This window comes from Aptenodytes patagonicus, chromosome 3 (genome assembly GCF_965638725.1).
Source record: "Aptenodytes patagonicus chromosome 3, bAptPat1.pri.cur, whole genome shotgun sequence".
NCBI classification, from domain to species: Eukaryota; Metazoa; Chordata; class Aves; order Sphenisciformes; family Spheniscidae; genus Aptenodytes; species Aptenodytes patagonicus.
Window position 1 is genome coordinate 22,766,074 of NC_134951.1, and position 23,310 is coordinate 22,789,383.

General features: G+C 40.2%; 1 protein-coding gene across 1 annotated transcript in view; it reads right to left on the reverse strand.

Annotated features, from left to right (window-relative positions):
• SNTG2 (syntrophin gamma 2) overlaps positions 1–19,606 on the reverse strand; it is a 313,450-nt gene extending 293,844 nt beyond the window's left edge. The window contains exon 1 of the mRNA XM_076335436.1: positions 19,442–19,606. Coding sequence (XP_076191551.1) covers positions 19,442–19,513 — 72 coding nt within the window. The 5' untranslated portion in view covers positions 19,514–19,606. The remainder of the gene's footprint in view (positions 1–19,441) is intronic.
• Between the last annotated feature and the right edge of the window lie 3,704 nt (positions 19,607–23,310).

Sequence of the window (23,310 nt, forward strand, 5' to 3'; positions counted from 1 at the left end):
AGAAACATTTGTATATATCCTCAGTTTTACAGCTCAGGTTATGAGGATGCAACGTTCAAATGAACAGGTCACCGAGCCTGATGTAAACCTCCTGTCATTGCTGTCCTCAGCCAGTCAGGATCCGTGATCTGATGGCTCACATCTACGATTAGAATCTCTAAAACCCAGTGTTCCCACCCAAATCTACACAGCACTATCTTTCTTCCTGGTACAGAAAAAACATACTAAAATTATCCTAAAAAAGTTAAGACCATCCACAATTTTCTTCTCAACTAGGATTTACAGAGAAGCACTTTCAGAGAAGTACTTTCAGAGAACCACAACAGTCCTGTGAAACAGGAAGAATGGGGGGTTTATTTGTTTTGTTTACAGATTAATGGAATATAATGATCACACAAATAACTTTTCACTATCTATTTCACCATATGGAACTAATGAGTTTTGTAAAATCCGTATCCGATAAAAGAAAACTTCCAAACATGCTAGGCATTAATTATCATCATTTGCAACAGTAAAAAAAATTATTTCTTATCCTTTTTGAAATTATGAGTGATTTCAGGCAAAAATCTGGATTGCACATTTTTTGAAAAAGTAACTTTTCAGAATTTGTTGGGTATTGTTTACTTCTATACTCTGGACTAAATAGCTCAGAAAATAAACTGTTCCCACACATTTCTTTAAGGTATTTGCATTCAGCCTTCATATGCATCACAAATGAAATCTATGCTTCATGGAACATGAAAGCATGTTCTCTGAAATTCTTCATAAATGCAAAGCACAGTCTGGCTCTGTAAATCTCCAGAACTACTGAGGGCTAAGGCAGGCAGGAAACAAACAAACTACACATATGCACACTCATGCACAAGGGAAAGTAAGACTCAGGCCTAACTTTGACAATTTAGTTACAAACATACAGATTTATATACTGTACACTCTCAGTGAAGTTAAAGCATCCCACAGAAATTGCATTTATGTTAATGAGATCCAGTGCATCTAAAGTTACGGCCACAAAAGAGTAACAATCTGTGTGGAGTGATCGGTATTATAAGGATGAAAATGAAAAAAGAAATAATTAAGCTTTAGTTGTTAATGTAAGTTGTGAAATAACTGCAGATGTTATTTACTCGGATTTCCACACAGCAGTTCATATAGAAAAGAGATCTGCTTAGTGTTTTACTGCTTGAGATAAATAAAATATTTCAGTTATATCTAGAAAATCGAGACAACCACAGCTGCAGAAGAAAAAAAAATTTTTGCCGAAAATAATTAGTCTCACTTCTTTTCTGCTATTTCCCCTCTGCATTTTGCTCAGTCTACTTCTTTCTTTTTATATCTCTGCATGTTTTAGTTAGTTTTTCATCTTTTTAAATGCATATAATTTTTCTCCATGGTTACAAACCAGGTTTGTTGTTTTTCTGTCCTGGTTGGGAGAAAAAAGAAAAGAAAAGTTGAGTTTCCAAGTTCTGTTCAGCTGGTTCATGATTTAAGTACTTCTATTATAATGAAAATCCTGAACAGCACAACAGATTTATATCACCTTCTCAGCTACTATTTTAAAAGATCTGATACTAAGTAATTAAAAACTGTAACAGCAAAGCTGGGTTTGAATTTGAAATGTAGTTCTGTCTGTCCCCAATAATACATCTTTAATAAATTTTGCCTACTTTAAATTGCTAATATGAAAATAAAAATTCATTACTGAATGCCAGCATTTTCAAGGTTTTAATAAATGAATTGCTGCAGAAGAACATCATACATTTCACATTATAGAAAAAAGAAATTAAAACATTAGCTTTCAAAACTCTCCTGGAAAATACTTTCTCCATCCCACTGATATATATCCATAAAGTTAAATCTTTATATTAGAAGATAAAATATTCCTAGTTGTTGTTTAATAACAGTGTCCATCTAATGTGGCATTTCTGGACTAACAGCCATTTTATTGTGTGGCTTTCCCATGTTTTGACTGGGGATTAGATCTCCTTCTGTCCTAATTAATTTTATTTACAGCATCTTTGAAGGAGCAAGAGCCTTGACATAACATGACAATTATTTTTTTTCACTGACAAAAATCAAACATTATTACATGAATCAGTACATTACCTGAAAAGAAAGTACTGGATACTACTTCTGTAATTCCATCCAGGTTATCTTACTTACATTTCACTTCTTAGAAGTACCACACAGACTCATCGAATTACAGTATGACTGAGGGTGGAAGGGACCCGCTGGAGGTCTCTAGCGCAGCCTCCTGCTCGAAGCAGGGTCAGCTATGACAGGTAGAGCTTGACCCACAACCGCTATCCCCAGAGTCCAGCCATTCAGTTTGCTTCACCCACATGGTTGTTCACCCATCCAGACCATCATGTACCTGCATCCTTGATACAAGAATATTGTGGAAGACAGTTTCAAAAGCCTTACTAAAGTACAGGTAAGCAACATCTGCTGCTCTCCCCTTGTACACAAATCCCATCTTTTTATCATAGAAAGCAATCAGGTTGGTCAGGCATGATCTACCCTTGCTAAGTCCACACTGATTGTTCATAATCGCCTTCTTATCCTTCATGCGCCCATGAAATCTCCTTCACACGTTCCAAGAGGACTTACTCCATGATGTTGCGAAGGCCCAAAGTGAGGCTGCCAGCCTGTATTTCCCCGTATCACCCTTTAGGCCTGTTTTTAAGATGGGTGCAACATCTGCCTTTCTCTACTCATCCGGAAGCTCCCCTGATGTCTATGATCTTTCAAAGATGATAGAGAGTGGTCTGGCAAGGACATCAGCCAGTGGTCTCAGCACCCTTTGATGCAGCCCATCGGGTCCCATGGAGTTCTTGCAAGGAAACTCTGTCTTGACTCTCACCCACTACCGGTAGTTCTCCTCCTTAGACTATCCTGAAAAGCAGAGGCCTGGGACACCTGATAGCTGAAGACTGAGGCAAAGAAGGTATCAAGTAGAATCATAGAATCATTTAGGTTGGAAAAGACCTTTAAGATCATCGAGTCCAACTGTAAACCTAACACTGCCAAGTCCACCACTAAACCATATCCCTAAGCACCACAGCTACATATCTTTTACATACCTCCAGGGATGGTGACTCAACCACTTCCCTAGGCAGCCTGTTCCAATGCTTGATAACCCTTCGGTGAAGAAATTTTTCATAATACCCAATCTAAACCTCCCCTGGCACAATTTGAGGCCGTTTCCTCTCATCCTAACTTGAGACCTATTCCTTTCATCCCAAAGTACCTGAGCTTTGTGTCCACTTTCACTGGCCCCATTCAGCAACAGTCCCACATTTCCCCTGTTCAGCCTTTTATTACTAATACAGTGATAGAAGCTCTTCTTGTTGCCCTCAGTGTCCCTTGCAAGTCTTAACTCCAGCTGAGCTTTGACTGTCCTGACACCATTCCCACACAACCATGCAACATTTCTAAATTCCTCCTTTGAAGTCCATCTTTGCTGCATTTTTGCACTGAAGCTTACGTCATGAGTTCCCTGTTTAACAAAGCTCTTATCCGGCCAAGTCTACTTGACATCCTGAGTATTGTGACGGACATTATTGATCATGGAGGAGGTTTCTAGTCTGTCACTCCACTCTGGCTGGAGAGATGGCTGGACCTAATTAGCTACAGATTTCACTATTACAAAAGTAATCTCATGCAGCAAAGTAAGTAACAGCAAGACAGAATATAATTCTCTTTGTTTATTAGTATGGAGATACACTAAGATCTTACATCACTTAGATCCAGAAGTTTCCTTGATCAAGAAGATAAATGTCATGGCCAAATCTGTATTTAATATACTCTGAAAAATGTCTGTAACTGAGGCTTCCTTTATTCTCCTTCATAAAATAATTCTAATAGTCAAAAAACTCTGGAAAAGAAGAGAGTTAAGAACATTTCATAATCCTCAAAATTGTACTCTTCTACAGATTTTCTCCTTTAGAGAAGACAGTGAGTGGTAAAACAAATAATTCAACTTTTGAAAGGTGGCCTTCATCTACTTGTGTTTCTTCATTTTCTTCTTTTTAGAAATAATTACTAGAATTACAATTGCAATGAATGAAAAACACCTTCACCATGAAACTGCATGGGAACAGATTGCTCAGATGACTTTGTGCATCTCTAAGGATGGAGATTCCACCAAATCTAAACTTGAACCTTGGATCTGGGAATCATGATCTCACATACTAGCTAGATATTTCAGGTATCTTAAAGAGGCAGACTCTCCCAGCTCCAACTGAAACTTAGCTCCAGCCTGACAAAGTAGAAAAACATAAAGTATACGCACATACGTACATCTGAGTGTGAAGTCGCATGCTATATGGCATACTATTCCTGAAAGGTTTCTGATTCCTAAATCACAAATTCCCCAGTTTACTTTGTGAAGAAAAATTAAGCAGCAATTTAAGCAGAGTAATTCTCCCACACAATTCATGAAATAAACTGAACAGCAATTACTAATCCTGTTCCTCCCACATATACCAAGCAAATGAGTAGTAGTAGATCTGTAGACTTGATTGGTGTGTATGGCTCTGAATACTCTTTATAGAACATGCTATACAGATATCACACAAGTAGCCCAACTCAAACATTTAAACTAGTTATCACTGCTGTAAAAAAGAATTAATGTTTAAGTAAGTATTTAAACTTTGTCATGATCAATTCAGTTGTGAAACTGTTAATAGTACCCAGAATATGGTGATTATCCACAGAATAGTGTTCACTTTGCAATCGTATAAAGGGATTCTGCTATCAAAAAGGCTGTAAATCTGGATGCTAAACAACACAGTCAAGCACACAAAACCATTTTAACAGAAAGAAACAACTACAAAAACATTGGAACCTTTTTTTTTTCATAATAGAAATTGGAGGATTAGAGAAAATCATGAGCTGAACATAAGTCAATCATCTATTTCATGCTCCAGGATGTGTAATTATGAGTACTTCATGAGACACGTCTAGAGCAATCCTGCTCAATTCAGCATATTGACCAGGCCACAGCTGGAATCCCATAAACAGTATTTACAAACAGATATGGGCCAACTGGAAAAAGTTGAAAGCAAAAAAAATGCGTGATTCAAAGAGTCAGGGGATTGATGCTGCTTATAGTACAGAAGATACATTAACAGTCTTCAGATACACAGAAAGCTGCTGCAAAGAGCAAATATCCTACTGCAAAGACCAAACGAAGTAACAGCAGACTTCAACTGCAGCAAAAAAAAAAAAAGGAGTAAAGGCAAAGGAGTGAAGAAATGCAGATTAATCAACTCAATCTGATCCTGATCAACTTGGGTCTCCAGGTGCCAGGGAGCAGCGAGAGTGGGCTGCTCCACCAGGGAAGGTAAGCAGGGAGCTCAGGGTGGTCGTGAGGCAGGCAGGGACAGTGTCCTTACCCACCAGGAGTGCAGCCCCACAGTACGCGAGCAAGAAAAGTAGAGCAAAGTGCCAGACAAAGTACAGTATCAAACCTGACAAAATAGCGAGGAATGTTTGTAAACAGACACAGGTAATGCATGAAGAAGTGACATGTATTCTCCTTAAACTTGATCAAACCAGAAAAGGTCCTTCTCCTACCATTTGGTTGATCCATAATGAGAAAAACTTTGTGTTGTATACTCACTTCTCTTCACTACCACTATAATCAAATTGTTGGCAGACTAACAGTAAAGATACTAGCAAGACCTGGCAACCTGCAACAGGAACTGAGACTAATGGGGAATTAAGTCATTAGGGCACTGGGAACTGCAGTCACATTTATATATTGCTTTTTGTAGGCAGAAAAAACCCTACATTACTACTAGGTTATGGGTGTTATCTCTTGTTCAAGGATGCTTTAAACCAAAATTAAAGCACCTGAAATATTATTTTCAAAAGATTTTTTTTTAACTCTAATCTTCCCCCAATCTTCAGTTTATTTCCTAACTTCTCCTGATGAATTAATAGGAAGACTAATTTCCCCTAGAAAAAAAGAGGGTGTTTTGCATGCCTCAAAAATTACCCATGTCTACTGCCTGGAATATTCTTCACCAACCTGCTCTGCCCCACTTCTTAAAAGAACCAAGTAAGGATGAGTACTCTGCAGTCCATGAAGAAGAGGAGCAAAACAAGCAGCAGAAGTTCTTTCCTCTACAGAGCTCCTCAGTTTGTCTAACTAAGGGAATTTGCAAATTGAGGGAATATTTTCCATCTTCTCGTAGCATATCTGAGAACAATACTCCAAATCACACCCTCTCAAATGTAAGAGAATTGGGAAGGAGTACTAAGAAGGAGGAAGAGAAAGAGCTGTAAACATTTATTCTTTCAGCCTGATCTACAGTGCTATGCATTACACTAGAGCCTAAATATTCTAAGGGAAGTGGGGGTTTAGCGGGGGAGGGCAAGGAAGAGACAGGTACTCTCCATATTTGTACACTACTGGAGAGAGAGAGAGGGAGAGGGAGAGAGCACGCAGATAATAAGGCGGCTGCACCTTTTAATCACATTTGGAATACAAAAACATAGAATCGAATTTATTGAGCCTATATCCAGACAGACTAGTGATGCATCACAAGAGAAGTAGATCTGCAAAGCAAAACTGCTTTTGTCAAGGATGCAACACTCCTACCATGGGCATTTTGGGGAGGTTTTATTTTGGACTTGCTATAGCACAGTCCCATGGACCTCATTAGTGGCTGCAATTAATCAGGTGCATCTATGAAACACCTTTCAGTTTAGTTGCATCTGAAAGACATTCAGCTTGGATCTGTATCAGCATTTTAGTTCATACTTGTCCTGGTTTTGGCAGGGATAATTTCCTTCCTAGTAGCTGGTACAGTGCTGTGTTTTGGATTTAGGATGAGAATAATGTTGATAACACACCGATGTTTTAGTTGTTGCTAGATAGTGCTTACACTACTCAAGGACTTTTCAGCTTCCCATGCTCTACCGACTGAGAAGGCTGCAGGTGCACGGGGGGCTGGGAGGGGGCACAGCCAGGACAGCTGACCCAAACTGGCCAAAGGGATATCCCATACCATGTGACGTCATGCTCAGCGTATAAAGCTGGGGGAAGAAGGGGGAAGAAGGAGGAAGGGGGGACGTTCGGAGTGATGACGTTTGTCTTCCCAAGTAACCGTTACGCGTGATGGAGCCCTGCTTTCCTGGAGATGGCTGAACACCTGCCTGCCCATGGGAAGCAGTGAATGAATTCCTTGTTTTGCTTTGCTTGCATGCGCGGTTTTTGCTTTACCTATTAAACTGTCTTTATCTCAACCCACGAGTTTTCTCACTTTTACCCTTTCGATTCTCTCCCCCATCCCACTGTGGGGGGAGTGAGCAAGCAGCTGTGTGGTGCTTAGTTGCCGGCTGAGGTTAAACCACAACAACACTAAAAACAGATTTTTGAAGCAAACCTCCCCCAGACATTCCCATTTCTCATGCTACGGTCTGCATTGTAGTGTGGTCTCGGAGCACACGAGCTGGAGGTGTGCTCCAGGGGCAAACCTAGAGAGCCCAACCACAAATGGGCGTTCAGTCCACAGGATCAGGCTAGAGCTAATCTGAAATAAAACCCCAAAGATTCATACAGCGTGAACGTTCAGTCCCTCTGTTTTACGCCACAAATCTACTCATATTCAGATGCACTACTTACTAACATAGGATGTACCTTTGCTGCACTACAAACCACTTTACAACGCAGACTACATGGCAATAAATACGGATGATAATGAGATTCACCTGAAAACCATGTCCCTAATCCAAAGTAAAATATTAATGCACGTGTCCTAGGATGAAATAAAGACTCTCTGGAATGAGTATTTTCCATCACCATTTTATGCTTTATTCTGCAAGCCACAGAGTATATAAACATTTGCTTGTTTTGAAAAAAACAAGTCATTTACTGAGCTCAGTGGTGGTAAATTCCCCTGAATAAAAGGGTCAGCAAGTCTCAAACACTTCTGAGCACATCAGGTTATTATCACTGACAAACGGGACAGCTACAGCAAAGAGGACAAGTCTCAAGCAGTAGCATCTATACTAGCAAATAAACCAGCTGAGGGCCTGGAGGTCAGCTGGCACAGCTCGTATCAGTGAATCTAAACGCTTTTGCCCTCCCTGAAGACATGAACCACAATCGTGCTGCCCACAGGAACGGTCCCAAGTCACAGTCTGGATATTGTCTGGAAGACTGCTAATTAGCCTAGGACAAAATTATGCTAAGGAAAATGCTAACAGTTTAACAGTATGATCAAATGCATTTCAGTGCTTGAAGCTAAGCCATGGCCACCTCAGTGCAGTCGGTAGCCAGTAATTCCCACTACAGAATGTAAAAGATACCAAAACCTATCTTCAGAAGGGTACGATCTGAACGGAGTATTATTCTGCTTCTACAGCAGTTACTTGACCACATCCAATGAAACTCCCAGATCTCGAGGTATGGCTGTACCTCTAAATCATAGGTTACCCTGTACCACCAGTGGAGAAACTAGAAGACTTTTAAGTTTTGAAAAACTAAGGTAAGTTGTTACATTCCAGTTAACTGAAACAGTCATAAAAAATATCTGTAGAGCTCATTAGTAAAAGCACCTTAATTTCACATAAGAACATGAAATTAGTTCCACAAGATATTTGATCTGTAAATATCAAGCAAGCTGATGAGAGACTATTTAGATTGCAATTTACAATTAGCGTATCTACATTTTTATTCTGTGCAATAATGTTCAAGATGACAATTTTCCATTATGTTTAAGAAAGAAAATACTTTTTAGTATTTCTTGCAGATTATATATAGAGAACACAGACTACTGCTTGGATTGTTCTTTTAAGTCACATCCAATTAAATCTAAGATAGAGAATTAGCTCTCAGTGAGCAGAAGCCCTCCTAATGAAACATCAACACCACAATTAAAGCAGAGCTCATAGCCAGACATGTCAGTTACAGAGAAACACTATCCTTAGCCCTAAATAATGTTCCCTAATCTTTCATTTTGGAGAATGTTTTGATTACTTAATTTAAATGGAAAAGACCCCTTCTCCCTAGGACAAGAGTTTTTCAATTTATATTGATAATACTCTCTTGACTGGCGTCGCCAAAGTTTCACAGAAATACTTGAAAAATAATGATGCTCTACAAAACAATCTATTTTTTACCATTTATAAATTCCATCCAAAAGGAATTTATAGAACTGCATTACGTTCATCTCACACCTCAGTGCCATAAACCATGGCAATAGGTTGGGGGGTTTGTTTTATTTATCTTACTCCTGCTAGATATGCTGGGCTAAGTCATAACTTTTGTAAGGCAGCATAGCCTGAAGCTAATTTTCAAAATATAAAAATATTTTTATAGTTCTCCCAGAGCAGACAGCCCTAACACTAATTGCTTAAAAAATAAACATGAAGCGCTCTTTGCACTTTTTTTGTGGCACTTGGCAATGAATCGCATATTGGACTAATAGAGGGGAAATTTTATAAATTTTGAAAGATGAAGTCTTCATTTTACGCTATAAATTGATGAAGCAAGATGTTTTTGTGAAACAGAATTAGATTGACCCTGGTCAGATTAAAATGACACTAGAATTATGAGAACTACAGTCAACTCAAGCAGGTTTACTACATTTAATTACATTTAGCTATGAAAGCTACAGACAACAGACATTAAGTTAACCTTATTGACATTTATGAAAGTCTGTCAAACTACTGAAAGCTGAAAAGAAGAAACAGAGATAGCAGAGACTAAAGTATGGACTTTTCCTACTACACACAGATACAAGTCACCCAGAAAAAACAACCCAGTGCTCCCTGACGTCTAGGTAACACCTGTCTGCCTACTAACTCCTTTCACATCTATTCCCTTTAATAACTACCCTATAATGTTTCTGTTCTTAAAAAAAAAAAAATTAAAAAAAAATTTCTCCCGTCTTCATTTTTGTTTACTTCTTGTCAACTCATGTGATGAACTGTGAAACGGAGCACCTACAAAGAGTACACGTTCAGCTAATGACAAAGTCTGAAATTTTTTTTTTTTTTTTAATTAGTGATAAAGCAAGGATTATAAAGAAGGTGTAGAAATGAGTGGAGTACAGAAGTAGAGGGGTACATAAGCATAATACCACATAAGCACAATTAGTCACACAATAAACTAAAAAAATTAAGAGATGACAAAAACCAAATCGAGTCAGATTGTTAATTGTGGTTGGTTTGGGTTTTTTCCTGACTTGGAGTCAGTAAAAGATTACCCATTCTTTCCCCTTTCCTGACATGTGAAAGAAATATTCTTGAGGGTATTAAGTCCCTCAAGATAATTAAGTATTAAGATGGTTCCAACTGCTACAAATTTGCCCTTGGTAAGAATTACAAATCTAATTTTTGTTTTCTTACTCTAAAGGTTCACTTACAGGTAGTAAAAGTCAGGAGAAGGAAGCATTCTTCCAAGCTACAATTTATATTGTCTGACTGTCATAAACAACAGAAAGCTCTTTGGGATTGTGTATGCAAATCAGATCTAAAGAATTTCAGTTCATTAATTCTCACCAGTAGGTTGCTGCAGTAGCATTTTGACAATTCCGACTTCAGACTTGCTTCCTGGACTATCTACTTTTAGGAATACCCGCATATTCCTAAGCTAGATATGCTTAAAACAGGCTGCTTTCTTGTTGGATTCAGTATGTTTTCTGAAAAGATCAGGTTGCTTTTGAAAGTCCTTTGAGACAAACGCATCCTGCTACATCTCCAACCTTGATTGCTTAAACTGAGTTGTGACGGTGCCATGCTTTTGGTAATGTCCCATTTAACAAAAAAAAAAAACCACAGCTGTTAAAACTTCTGGAAGTCTAATTTCAATGAGGAAATTAATTTTTTGAAAATGGAAGGTACACTGGATAGATTGAAGCCTCATCTTCTGAAACGTTATAAGTAAAAAGGGTGATACATATCAATTTCACTTGATTGGGAGCAAAGATCTGTAACTGTAAACAGTGAATAAATTGGTCCATATCCAATTTCTGCCATCCTTCCCTTGGCGATGACACTATGTAACAAATTAGTAATTCAACCTTAAACTGGTGTCAGTTGGTAATTTCAGCTATGGTAGATTTCAGTAATTTCCTAATGTAAAATGAGTGTGAAGTTTGACTTAAGTATACCAAGGAAACTGGAGGTTTGTGTGGAGTTAGATACAGTGGGTTGAAGTGTATCTATTACCTATACATTATCTGAAGACTGAGAAGGTCTTCATTTAGTGCTTCATAACCTTGGAGGATACATAATTTCTATAGAGAGCAAGAATAAAAATTTCTTGCCTTATGAATTGTAAATGGTACTAACCATAACCTATTCTGTGATTATCACTTGGAAGAAGTATCATATAACTAGCCCATGTACAATAGAGTTCTTGTCAGAATATAGTGTCATCTTTTCCCCTCTATTTTTCACGTATTACGAGTACAGACACATACAGGTATGCACACTTGTTCCGGTAGAATCAAAGATTCCTTTAATGATCACAAAATCCTGAATAACAGACTTGGAGATTTTAATACAGCAAAGTTACTCTTCAAAGCACACTAAAAAGTCTAATCCTTTTATGTAATGTCATTTTTCTCTTATTATTTAAAAAAAGAGTATTCTGTTTAGCACATCCAGCATATGCACCATATGACGCACCAGATGCCTTAGTAATTAATTCATCTTTTAAATGAAAAGTACAATAAATAGTTGCATAAAAGAGTGTGTTGATGCAACTGATAACTACACTGACAATTCAAAACTAGAAAAGGAAAAGATTTTATGAAAAGCAATAGCTACATCACAAAACAAGACTGTCAGAATGAACTGGCAACATATGCTTACTTACGCTTCAATGGTATTCTGAAAATGAGCACACAGCATAGATTACTGTATATCCTTATATTGCCATTCTGTTGGGGCTCGTGAGGCATGGTAGAAGAACATCTAAATGCTGCATTTACAAAAATGCTGCGTAAGACAGCAGGATACGTTGAAAAAAACAGAGGAAAAGACACATCATATAAAATTAGATTGTAATGCCTGCTTGAAGAGAGTATTTTATTAGTGTAGAAGAAACTTGCATTTTATTAACACACCACCACCTATGAGTAATTCCTTAAGCCTTTCTAAAAACATGACTTAATACCGTTAGATGGAATTTGTATGGGAAGATATGTGCCTATGAATTTCCTTGCAGTATCTACGTCTTAGCTGCAGCCAGTGAAACAAATGAAAAATCTATCTCTTTGCCTGTTGATTGAACAGCCTTTGCTGGAGAGGAAGATGGCAACACATGCTTGTGACGAACAGTTTCCAAATATGCATCCATCCTCGTGATATCCAATATGAGATCAATTCTTCTGACACGTGCCTCCAATAAACTTAATAGTTTTACATGCACCTAGAGGAAAAAGACAGCTTCTGTAGAGGAAATAAAATAAATATTCATGACTATCTCCCATATCATTTAGTACTGTTTTGAATATGTATGCGGGTTTTCTGTATTTTTCATGTTACATATTAGCTATTATATAAACTACGTAATATAATATATCCATATTCATGGTGATGCTAAACATACTACTACTTAGTTACACAAGCAGCAGAAGCAAGTATGTTTGTGCTCACAAGTTGAATGAGTATTCTCCAAAGAAGTCCGCATCCATTATTGGATGGGACAGGATAGTGCATGATTTACTGAAGAAAAAAAAAACCCAAAACCCAAAAAAACCCCCAACAAATTCTAACTGAGATATGGAAGAAAACTTTGAAACTGAAAAACATTCTCCACATAATGTTTGGAGAAGTTTCATCATGTATTCAGAAAATGTAAAGTACTGAAAGACAATTTACTCAATCCAAATTTACAAAAAAACCAACTCAAAACCTTAACTAAAACCTCCTTCCTTCAGCTTCTCCACTGGTAAAGTAGGAACAATAATGCTCACCCACTTCACAGTGTACTCTGAAACTTAGTATACTACTATTTACAGTTTATCCAGTGTACAGACAGATGTTACCAACTGTTAGTACAAACCACAATGAACCATTGTGGAAGCTCTGTCCACCAGCATGCATAGTGCAGCTAATGCACTGTTCTTCCACTGGCTATGTGAAAATATCCCATCACAAACCACAGGCTGAGCTACCCTGAGCCCCATTTGAACTCTTTCCATTTGTTGTTAGGCCTCCCACAAAACTGGGCATAAAAGGGGAATTCCCATCAAAATGTACAACCACCAAACTTCCATTTTGTGGCAAGGAAGAATCATCAAGAGCTGATGATAAAGATTTGACACCGAAAGGCTTTGATTCCATCTCTGTCTGGATAAGACTGCTTCTGTGGTCCTCAACAACTCATTTAACCCCTCTCTGCTACACATCTCTGTAAGTAAAGTGCAGAAGTCAGTACTGCTTTAGATCAAGGAAGTGCTATGAGAGTCGGCCATTCAGACCATTTAGACACAGAAGTCTAAACTGTGTTTATAGTGCGGATGATAACCGCCTATGAAAAAAGCTACTCCGGATGCAGTTTGCACAGCAGATCGCATTACACAGAACTCGCCTTTTCAGGGGAAAAATTTCTCCTCAGTTTTTATTCATCTGGTGACTTAGAAGTCTCATATAAACTGTGCAAAGGTAAAAATCCCAAAACAACAGGCATAAAACAGTCATGCAATTTTGGTATGGTGGAGGGAAGCATTATAAGGCTAATGGTTTTATGGTATCATACAGTATGAGCATGTCCTATGCCTCTTTAATACAAAACAACTGAGGTTTTGCATTGATTTTCCTGCCCAGAACGTCTCTAAATACTACAAATGCATTTTGTCCCTACTACAATCTGAACTTCACAAGGAGATGATAAATGAGATAATATTGATTAGGTTGTGCTAAAGGGTTCCAGCTCTTCAAGGTTATATCCTTTAGAGAGTTTATAAATCTCATTACAGAAATCTGCCTGCTGATATACATAAATAAAGAGTGGCAGAAGGGTTCCAGCACGACAGCTTTTGCTGGAGTCATACTGTTCTTCAGACAGAAAGTTCAGACAAGCAGATACAGAGGAGTTCAAAACGGTAGAATCAGCCTGCCTTTTTCAAAGAGAACAGACCAAAAAAAATTTAGACCGTATCTGTATTAAATGAGTGTTACTGACAAAGGGTGTCTGGTGTGAAGCACAGTCTTGGGCCTCCGTTGGCTTTAACTGTCAGCTTCGTCAGTAATATGAAGGATGAGCAAATCCACTAAATTATTCCAAGTACTTTACTTTAACATGCAGTTTTTATAGTAAATGAATCTTAACTTCAGATGAAAGTCAACGTCAGCCTTTCCCTGCTTTTTTTGGGGGGAAGGGGGGGAAGTACATGAAACCATGCAAAAAAGCAAGTACAATAATCTGCTAAATTCCCCTCGAGTTATGCATTCATTCTTAACTAATGGAGGAAAAGAAGAGGCACTTTTACTAGCCATCTGCTTTTTAAAAACTTTCGTTGCTTAGGATTTCTGTCTGAGACATCGAGGGGGGGAGGGAAGGGAAGAGAGTAATACTAAAAAGGACCAGGGATCCTTCCGTCCTGGTGGACAAAAGGCTGTACAGAGTCGCCACTGCACGCTGCCAGCCACAAAGGCTAACAGCCCAAGCAACAACAGAGATGCAATCCCTGTAATCATTTCCCTTTACTTGGCACGCATTAAACTGCAGCCAGTTTTGGGCCCCGCAATACAAGAAACACATTGACAAACGGGAGCAAGTCCAATCAATGCCCACCAAAACGGTCAGGGGGCAGGAGCACTTCCCCTGTGAGGAGAGGCTGAGTAAGCTAGGCTGGCTTGAACCTAAAGAAGAAATGGCTTTGGGGGTGAGCTAACAGCAGCCCCCTGCTTCACCATGAAAACAACCCAGCAGGAAGCAGGTTGCCCACAGAGGTTGTGCAGTCTCCATCCTTAAAGGTTTTAAAGATGCAGTGGGAAAAGACCTGAGCAACTCAGCCTGAATTCAACAGTCACTGCTTTCAGGGGAAGGTTAGGCTTGTGGACCTCCCAAGGTCCCTTTCAACCTGAATGAGTCTGACCTGTGTTTGCTTTCTCTATTATCATGATGCCACTGACAAGCAATATTAGGTGTCCGTGTTGTAAGAACACTGTCGTGCCCTGTTCCTTCTGCTGAGCTCTGCTACCATTTCTATTCTCAGCAGTCTCTGCACTCCCAAGTGAAAGTGATTCTATTTATATTCATCTCATAAAATGTTTACAACATCAGAAAAAAATTGCTTACAATATGAAACACAGATCTGAGGTGTAAAAAGAATACCAACGCTGGTCTTTTTCTGAGATCAGACATTGTTTTTCAGAGCAGCAGGTGGGCACAAGTCTTATTTCCATAAAAATGTTAAAGCCATAAACTTGAATATGTTTGTTATCAGTTTGATAACTGTTTTCATGGAGATATGTACAGGTAGAAGCAGGATTCAGATTTGGTTTGTGACGGCAGGGAAGCCAAGTGAAGAAACATGAAACATTTGAATACTCTGATATTTAGTAAGCGCTTGGTAAATTTCTTTAACAGGATCTTAAAACTATTAATTTTACAGACTTTGAGGGGAAAAAACATCTTCCCAAATTAGGGGAAGTCAACAAAATCTACAAGGGAAAGTAATTATTAGGCTTCACACAACGGAATATGTGGACATCCTCTCTCTGTCATGAAGTTCCGTCATCTGTTTTCTTGTTTTCCATCCCCAAATCAGGAGACAAATTCTGTTCATGACAAAAGTTTCTGAAATCAGCTTTCGCCCAGCAAGAATTTTAATGGAAAATGAGTGTGTGGGAAGAAAAGCTTCAATTAGTAAGTATATCCTATTGATTTGTATTGTGGCGTACACAGATCTTGGAAATAACCTTGAAATCCCTGCCATCTTAGTGCTGATATAACTTTTAATAAAAAAACATAGGAAAGTTGAAGTTCTTACAGTCACATACAGTATGACTGAATGCAGTCCAAGCCTACCAAAATACTGGCGTGGAATATTAATGGTGGTCATCTATTTTAAGAAAATGGCAAGATTAAATGTTGACCCTAAAAAGATAGATAGGGAAAAGGCAAGACACCAATGTCTGTGGTAACATGACACCTAGTGTTCACTTTCAGGAGGCTTCTGTATTAGTGGGTGCCAAATTTTGAAAAAAGCATCAATGCCCCAGGACTTGCTTTCCAAAAAAAAGGTAAATATTTATATTAGCACCTCTATCCAAGTATCTAAATTACATAGACATAGTGAAAAAAAAGAGAAGAAAAGAAATAGAAAATCTGCATGTGCTGCATTTCCTCCTCTTACTGAGTTCACAATTTGGGTAACTCCAGAAAAGAGCACTATCCAAAAAAGTTCCGTGTCACCTTTTTCCTTTGAGTTTCTGCTGAAAAAAAAAAGTCTACTGATAGCTTTTTTGTGGTTGCATATGGAAGTTATTAGAAAACTGGGTCTACTACATGTAACATGCACAACAGAAGTTTAAGAAAATAGTCCCTCTTCCAAAAAAAACCCCAAACTAGTGACAAGGTTTTTTTATACATAGCAATGAGCTACACACTTTTATTTCTTCATTTAAAATCCTGGCATATCAACAGTACGAGTGACTGTAAGGCTATCATTCCCTTTCATGCTTCTAGCAACACAATGAAAACCACAGTATCTAATGCATACTAGATCAATGGGACCATAAAATGCATGTAAAATCATGGCACAGGCACACTGACATAGTGGGTAATAATTCCTAAGGGATTTGACCTCTTGAGTATTTCTAAGGGCAAAGAGGGGGAAGATTTATATGAGAAATCAGAACAAAAAGTTCACTACAGATAAGAGGAAACATACGCTGCTTTCTGAAATCAGCTTAGTAAGAATATGGGTCTTCATTCTCAGTAAGAACGAAACAAGTATCAGAAATTACACTAAGAAGAGACTGGCAAAACATTAGTCAAGGTCTGACTGAAACTTCAGTTCTATAGAACAGAACATAAATGACTGCACTTCAAGAAGTTTATAGGTATATTGTGAGAAACGTTCTTAAAAGAGCTTGTTAGTGTTAAAAATACAAGTGTACAAAATACATTATTATTGTATTTCAAATCTAGCATTCTGTCTTTAATTTAAAAGTATGCTGAGTTACTTTCCAAGGAGTCGTATTTAATTGTCATCCTTCTGAAGAGGAAAAAAAAAAATACATGTACCTTTAAGTATTAAGACTGCCTAGCTACCACAATCCCAACAATGAATTGGACTTAGCATGCAATATTTAGTAGTTAAATGGTAACTAGTGTTATTATGTCTTGTTTCTGAGAAAAATGTGCACAGACACAGTCAATACACCGATATTAAAATATACTTTTTTCTTTTAGCATGGGAAACAGACCTAGATTCCAATACTGTTAAATAACTCAAGATGCAAGTCAAGCACTTATCACACTGTTAATTATAAAACAAGTCCTTATTTTTTTAAGACGTTTTGAGCATACTTCTCTCCAGACGCTGAGTACGTGGCATCTCTGGGGAGCCAGGCAGTTATGAACTCACCTAAATAAGTATCTGCCATAAGATGTCCCTGTTGAACTTAATGTCTACACGGCATTTTTTTTAAGACATGCCTTCTTTCAATCATACACCTCTATTTAAAATACTCCGGAAAGTGAGGCTAAGTTGTTCTGTGTTTATTGGAAACAGACAGCTTGCCAAAGCTTTAGATTCATGGTACTATTTCCCATTTGGGGTCCAGGTAAACTGTATAGCCACAACCCTTTAGTTTCTACCACTCTTGTCCAAAAGGACAGTTCACCATTCATTTAGCATCTAGTTCAGCCCCAGGCAGAAGTCCCATAAGGAACTGCATGTCCTGTTGGCCTTAAACATATACATTTAACATAACTACAAGAGTACCAGTCATAAATTTCACATAATGATAGTGATTATCCCTCACCTTTAACGCTGAAATATTCTGAACTGCCATACAACCTACTCAGCTGTTAACATTTTAGGTAATTGCTGCACAGATTATTTTTCAGGAACAGGTCTTACAAATTAAGAGCTGTGGAACAGCTTTAAAACACAGAGAATTCTACAGTAGGTTTAATTCGATTACTTCCTTTTGAATTATAGAAATTCTAAAAACCCAAAGGTTAAATGTTTGCATCTCCACACACAGTCAAAAGAGAGATGCAAATACACAGTGCATACAGTGCAAAAGCCGGCTAGCACAAGACAACAGTTTCTTTCCACAGATTTCTGTGCAGTTGTCGTACATGCTTATGATGTCAGGTATCCTGTACCCTTTGCTCCTACACTTGCATCTTCCAAATATTTACTCTCAGTTTTACAATTACAGAGGCTCAAAGCAGTTATGAATTCACTGTGAGGGGGGAACACGTCTTTAAGTCATCCTTCATGCAGCTGAAAGGAGTCGCCTTCTAAACAACACTCTGGATAAAACCTGAGGAAGATAACACAGCTTTCCTTTAAAAATTGCAAGGCTGTGGTCACAGAAATAGCTCGAAGGACAGGGCAAATAAAAATAAAAAGCTGTTTATTTTACCACTAGTAAACTATTTTATATAAATGCAGTGAATAACTTTTTTAGACAGTGACTGAAAAACACTGTGATTACACTTCAACAAAACCACTTTACATGCCAAAAAAGAGCGGCGCGTTAAACCACAGAGCCCGTAATGATTTTAAAAGGTATGCAAGGCATACCTACTACATTTTATATAAACCAGGGACAGCTGAGAACCACTGTCAGAGGGCATCATTCATAAACGATTTTCCAAATAGGTTGCCGTGAAGTAGCAAGTTATTTTCCAACTCCCTCACGGACTTCTCTTAGAAGTGCATGAGGTACTAAATACGTCGAAGTAGCTGATTTTTTTTGTCAGCACAGGCTTGCAGCTGGGTTACAAACCGAGCGATTCAACGCTGTCCCCGGGAAACTCGACCCTCCCGCTGCAACCTGTCACGGCGGGCTGCAAATCGCGATCACAGCAAGTACAACGCCCACAGCGCGGGGCACAAATCCCAGCCGACCGCGCTCGGACCGCCGGTGCCCGCCCCGCTCCTCACCCCCGCGGCCGGTGTCGGGCTGAGAGGGCGAAGCGCGGGAAGGCGGGCGCCCCGCCTGAGGGAGCCGCGCTGCGCCTCGGCAGCTGCCGCCTCGTCCCTCCGAGAGCCCCTCGGCGTCGTGCGGGGCTGGCACCATGAGCCAGCGGAGACGACCGTCCCGCCGCTCCCCCCGCCTCAGCCCGCCACGGCGGCCCGGCCTGCACCGCCCCACTTCCCGCTGCCCTCACGCAGGCGCCTCCTCTCCCGCCCTCCGGGCAGCGCCGCCAGCGGGACCCTCCCCACCCCCCGCCCCGCCGCGGGAGTTGGTACCGGGACGGGCTGAGGGGAAAGCGGGTACTTGCCCAGGTGGGGACGAGGAGGCTGCCGGGGCGCTCGAGCGGTGCTGGAGGAGGCTGTTTCCCCGCCACGCTCATCTCCTCCCATGCAGCTGGCGTAGTCCTCTCAGACGGGCGGCTCGGCGGGACGCGGCGCCTCAGGCACCGACTCCCAAACGCCCGCCCCTACCGGCAGCGCCGGCGTCCCGGCTCCCTGGGGCAAGCTCGCACCGCACCGCTCCGCGCTCTGCCCCGCTGCCCGGGCGGGGCGGCGGCACCGGCAGGGCGGGCGGGGGGTGGGACGGGGGGGCTCGGCGGAGGCTCGGAGCCACGAGGGGAGAGGAAGGCGGTGGAATCGCGCTGGCTATTTAACTTCGCTCTTCTCCGGGGGGAAGGCGCCGTCGCTCTCGCTCCCCTCCCCTCTGCGGCCGCATCCCGACAGCCAGGCTCTGGGTGCTGCTACGAGCGCTACCGCGCTCCTCCCCGGTACGGCACTGCACTGTACGGCTCGGCTTGGCCCGACCGCGCCGCCCCGCGGGGCTCCCGACCGGCGCCGCTTGCCCGCGGGGCGGCGGCCCGAGGCAAGGGCGGGTTTGAGCTCCGGCCTTACGCACCCTTCCCCCGGGGAAGGCCGTCGGGCAGGTGAAGTTAAGCCCGTGCGAGGCTGGTACGGGGGGGCTGCCACAGCAAGCGGCTGGCCCCCCCCGCCCCGTCTTGCCTGCGGGCCATACCGGGCAATTGCGCCTGGCGTCGGGGTCATAAGCCACAGCCACACACGGCTTCCGCCACTGTAAAGCGCGCGGCCCTTGCTCGTTGATCTCCAAAACAAAACCAAGAGCCGTTTGACATCCCTCAAGTATTGTTGGTACCCTTGACATTGGATAACACAGGGCAATCCGTCTGTCGGTGGGAAAAGTCCCCACCCCTGAACGTTGCCATCAGCTTTTGCTCTTCCGTTGCTCTTTGGCCTTCATCCAAGTTCCTAACCACCGCCCATGCCCCGGGCCATCAGTTTGGGGGGAACTTCTTGTAGGTCTGTGGTGGCAATGCTGAGGCTGACCCTAAAGAGAAGAGGTTCAACCTGGTCCTTGACATACTACTCTATTAGTAGACGTATTTTTCTTCTCTGAGGGGAGAGAGGGGAAAGCTCTTAACTTTTCCCATCAATTTAAGAAGATTGGTGTTTCACGCACATGCCCTTCTGTTTTCTTATTTAACTGTAATTTGAAAAGACAACTCTATTCCCTTTTGAAGCCTCTGCCTTGTCATGCAAGGATGAGAAGCTATCACACACAAATATATAACAAGAAAAAAGAGTGAGTGGAGCTGGCCAGACTTTTTCTAAAGTTAATTCTAAAGATTTTTCTCTACCTAATTTTACAGGTTTTTTTGCAAAAGCTTTTGTAGAAGCAGCACAAGAGTTAAGCAGGAAAGAAACATGCATCATCTACTTGGAGGTAACTCCATACAAAACAATGCCTGCCACTGCTATATTTTACCCTAGTATGAACTCCTCTCTCCCCCAGTCTCCCTGTCCAAAAATACCTGACCTCCATAAAACCACATCTTACCACAAGCAAATGATGCTTGCCATCTCTGTCTACTGATTCATCTTTGCATGTACTGGAGCCCAGCAGAAGATGGAGAGAGGTGGACAAGAGGTCAGTTTGCTCTGCAGGGTTATGGGGTTTCAGTTCTTCTCCAGGGGTGCTCCATCTGTGCCTCAGTTGTTTTCTTTGCCATGCCTGGAGGCTTGGAGTTTGCCATGCAGCAAGGAGTCAGTGCCATTCTCCTAAAGAGGTGGAGCTCGCACTAAAGCCAATCTGCCCCAGTCCATCCTGCGCCTAAAAAAGCCATTTATCTCACTCCATGCCTGTAGAAAAGTGTGTGACGACACACTGGCAGTGTGAAATGTTAGAGGAGATGAGTCTGGGCCACAGCCTAACATGACCATACGAACTTAAGTGCACACAGAGTGTGCTGGCACTGAGACGTGTGAGTCTTCCTCCTTAAGGTTAAAGACAATCAAGGAAAGCAAAGCCACACAGATGAGCTGCAGCCTGTTTGGAGATGGATTGCCCCAGGCTCCAAGGGCTGGGAGTTGCCAGGAACCAGCAAATAACAGCAGCTGTCCTGATGGATATTTGCTAGTACGGATAATAGTTTTGCTGCCATTACAAACTTACCACATCCAGCTTTTCTTCTCATGGTTCTTCTTCATGCTCTTCTTTCATAAATATAAGTGGGGATTAAAAAGTGGAGATGCAAGTTCATGTAAATATAAAATAAATGGCATAGCAGTATGATAATATACAGGGAAAATATGTGGGAAACGACTTGCAGAGATAAGTAGAATAGAAAGTCCTTACTTTTCAGAATGTTTCTATTTATCTACAAGCTGACTTTTTAAACTTAAAAATCTTTGTCAATTGCATATAATAAGCCTTGCACACAATATATAACTTCCTGAGAAGCTTATCTTAACATTGACAATTACATAAATGATTTATGGAATTCACTGAAAACTGGATAGCATCAGACAGCTAAGGAACTACTAATGCTTAGTTCTTTTTGGATTTAATGAGTACACTTCACAAAATTATATTCTCCTATGCTGTTGCTGTACTGAAAGTAAGTGGGTACATATGATTTGGGGGAGGATTAGAAAAAAAAAATTCATTATTTTATATGTAATTTGAGCTAAGCCAATTTGTGATAGTCTCATCTAATAAATATCTGTATTTTCAAGGGACACTCAGGTTTAATAGCTTAAGAAACCTATGAGCTTTTTAGGAGTTGATGCCTTGATCAGTTTGTTACTAGTGAAAAGCATTTCTCCCTCTCCTCTGTTTGTAATTTTTCAGTTTCACTGCATCCCTGATCCTGCAAAAGATTTTGCTTTTGCTATTCCTGAAATATAACAAATGGAAGCTAGTTGTCAAGTAGCTATTTTAGTGATGACAGTTTTTATTTTTCTGGATTACATTAAATCCTATAATTTGGAATAAGGCAATTATTTGAAAATTTCTAGCCCTTGAGATTTCATAAAAATCTACAAAATATCAAGAAAGTAATCATACAAAGAGACAGTAAGTCAAGAGAATGCTGAATGTTTTCAGTAATATACCATGATTTTAAGTCAAACTCATGATTCTGGGGTGTTATATAATGCCCAAAAAGTTTCATTAAGATCTGACTTAGCTGAGAATAGGAAAATTGCAAATTGTCGGAAAGACTTTAATAAAATCAGTATCCATGAAAACTGACGCGAACTGCTGAATTCGGAAGATATCATATTACAGACCTGCCCTTTATTTCCTTCTGGTTTCATACATATGCTCACATTCGCACAAACAAGCACACATCCAGAGATGATACTTGGCCTAGAGAATGGAAACAGAAGACTATTACCACTAAAACAATAAATAATTTATTTTACTAAGCCGAATAGATGTCAAGGTTAAAGGCTTTTTAAAGAGAAGTGGATGAAAGGGTATAATTAGATTTTCCAGGAAATGTAGGTATGTCTTATGCAGACATTATAAACATTTCTCTGTCTATACAAAAACATTCACACAGCTATTGAAGTCAGGTTGTTGTTTTAATATAAACTCCAAAATTTGCAGATGTTCCAGGTTTAGTTTTTATACATTAGTATTTGCTGTATTCATCAGGAAAAAGGCCCTTTTGTAAAACTTAATTGCTTTGTGAACTTCATTATGCTTAATATTTTATTACCAAAATAAATGCTCCTTCATTTAATTTTGTGTTGGGGGAAGAGATCAAAGCTATGGGGAAGTAGAGCATACTTTTCTAAGGAATACAATTTAGAAGTTTCTGAGTTGGAAATCACATGTAAGGCAAGGTAAAAATGCCACATGTCCCAAGGAAACTGC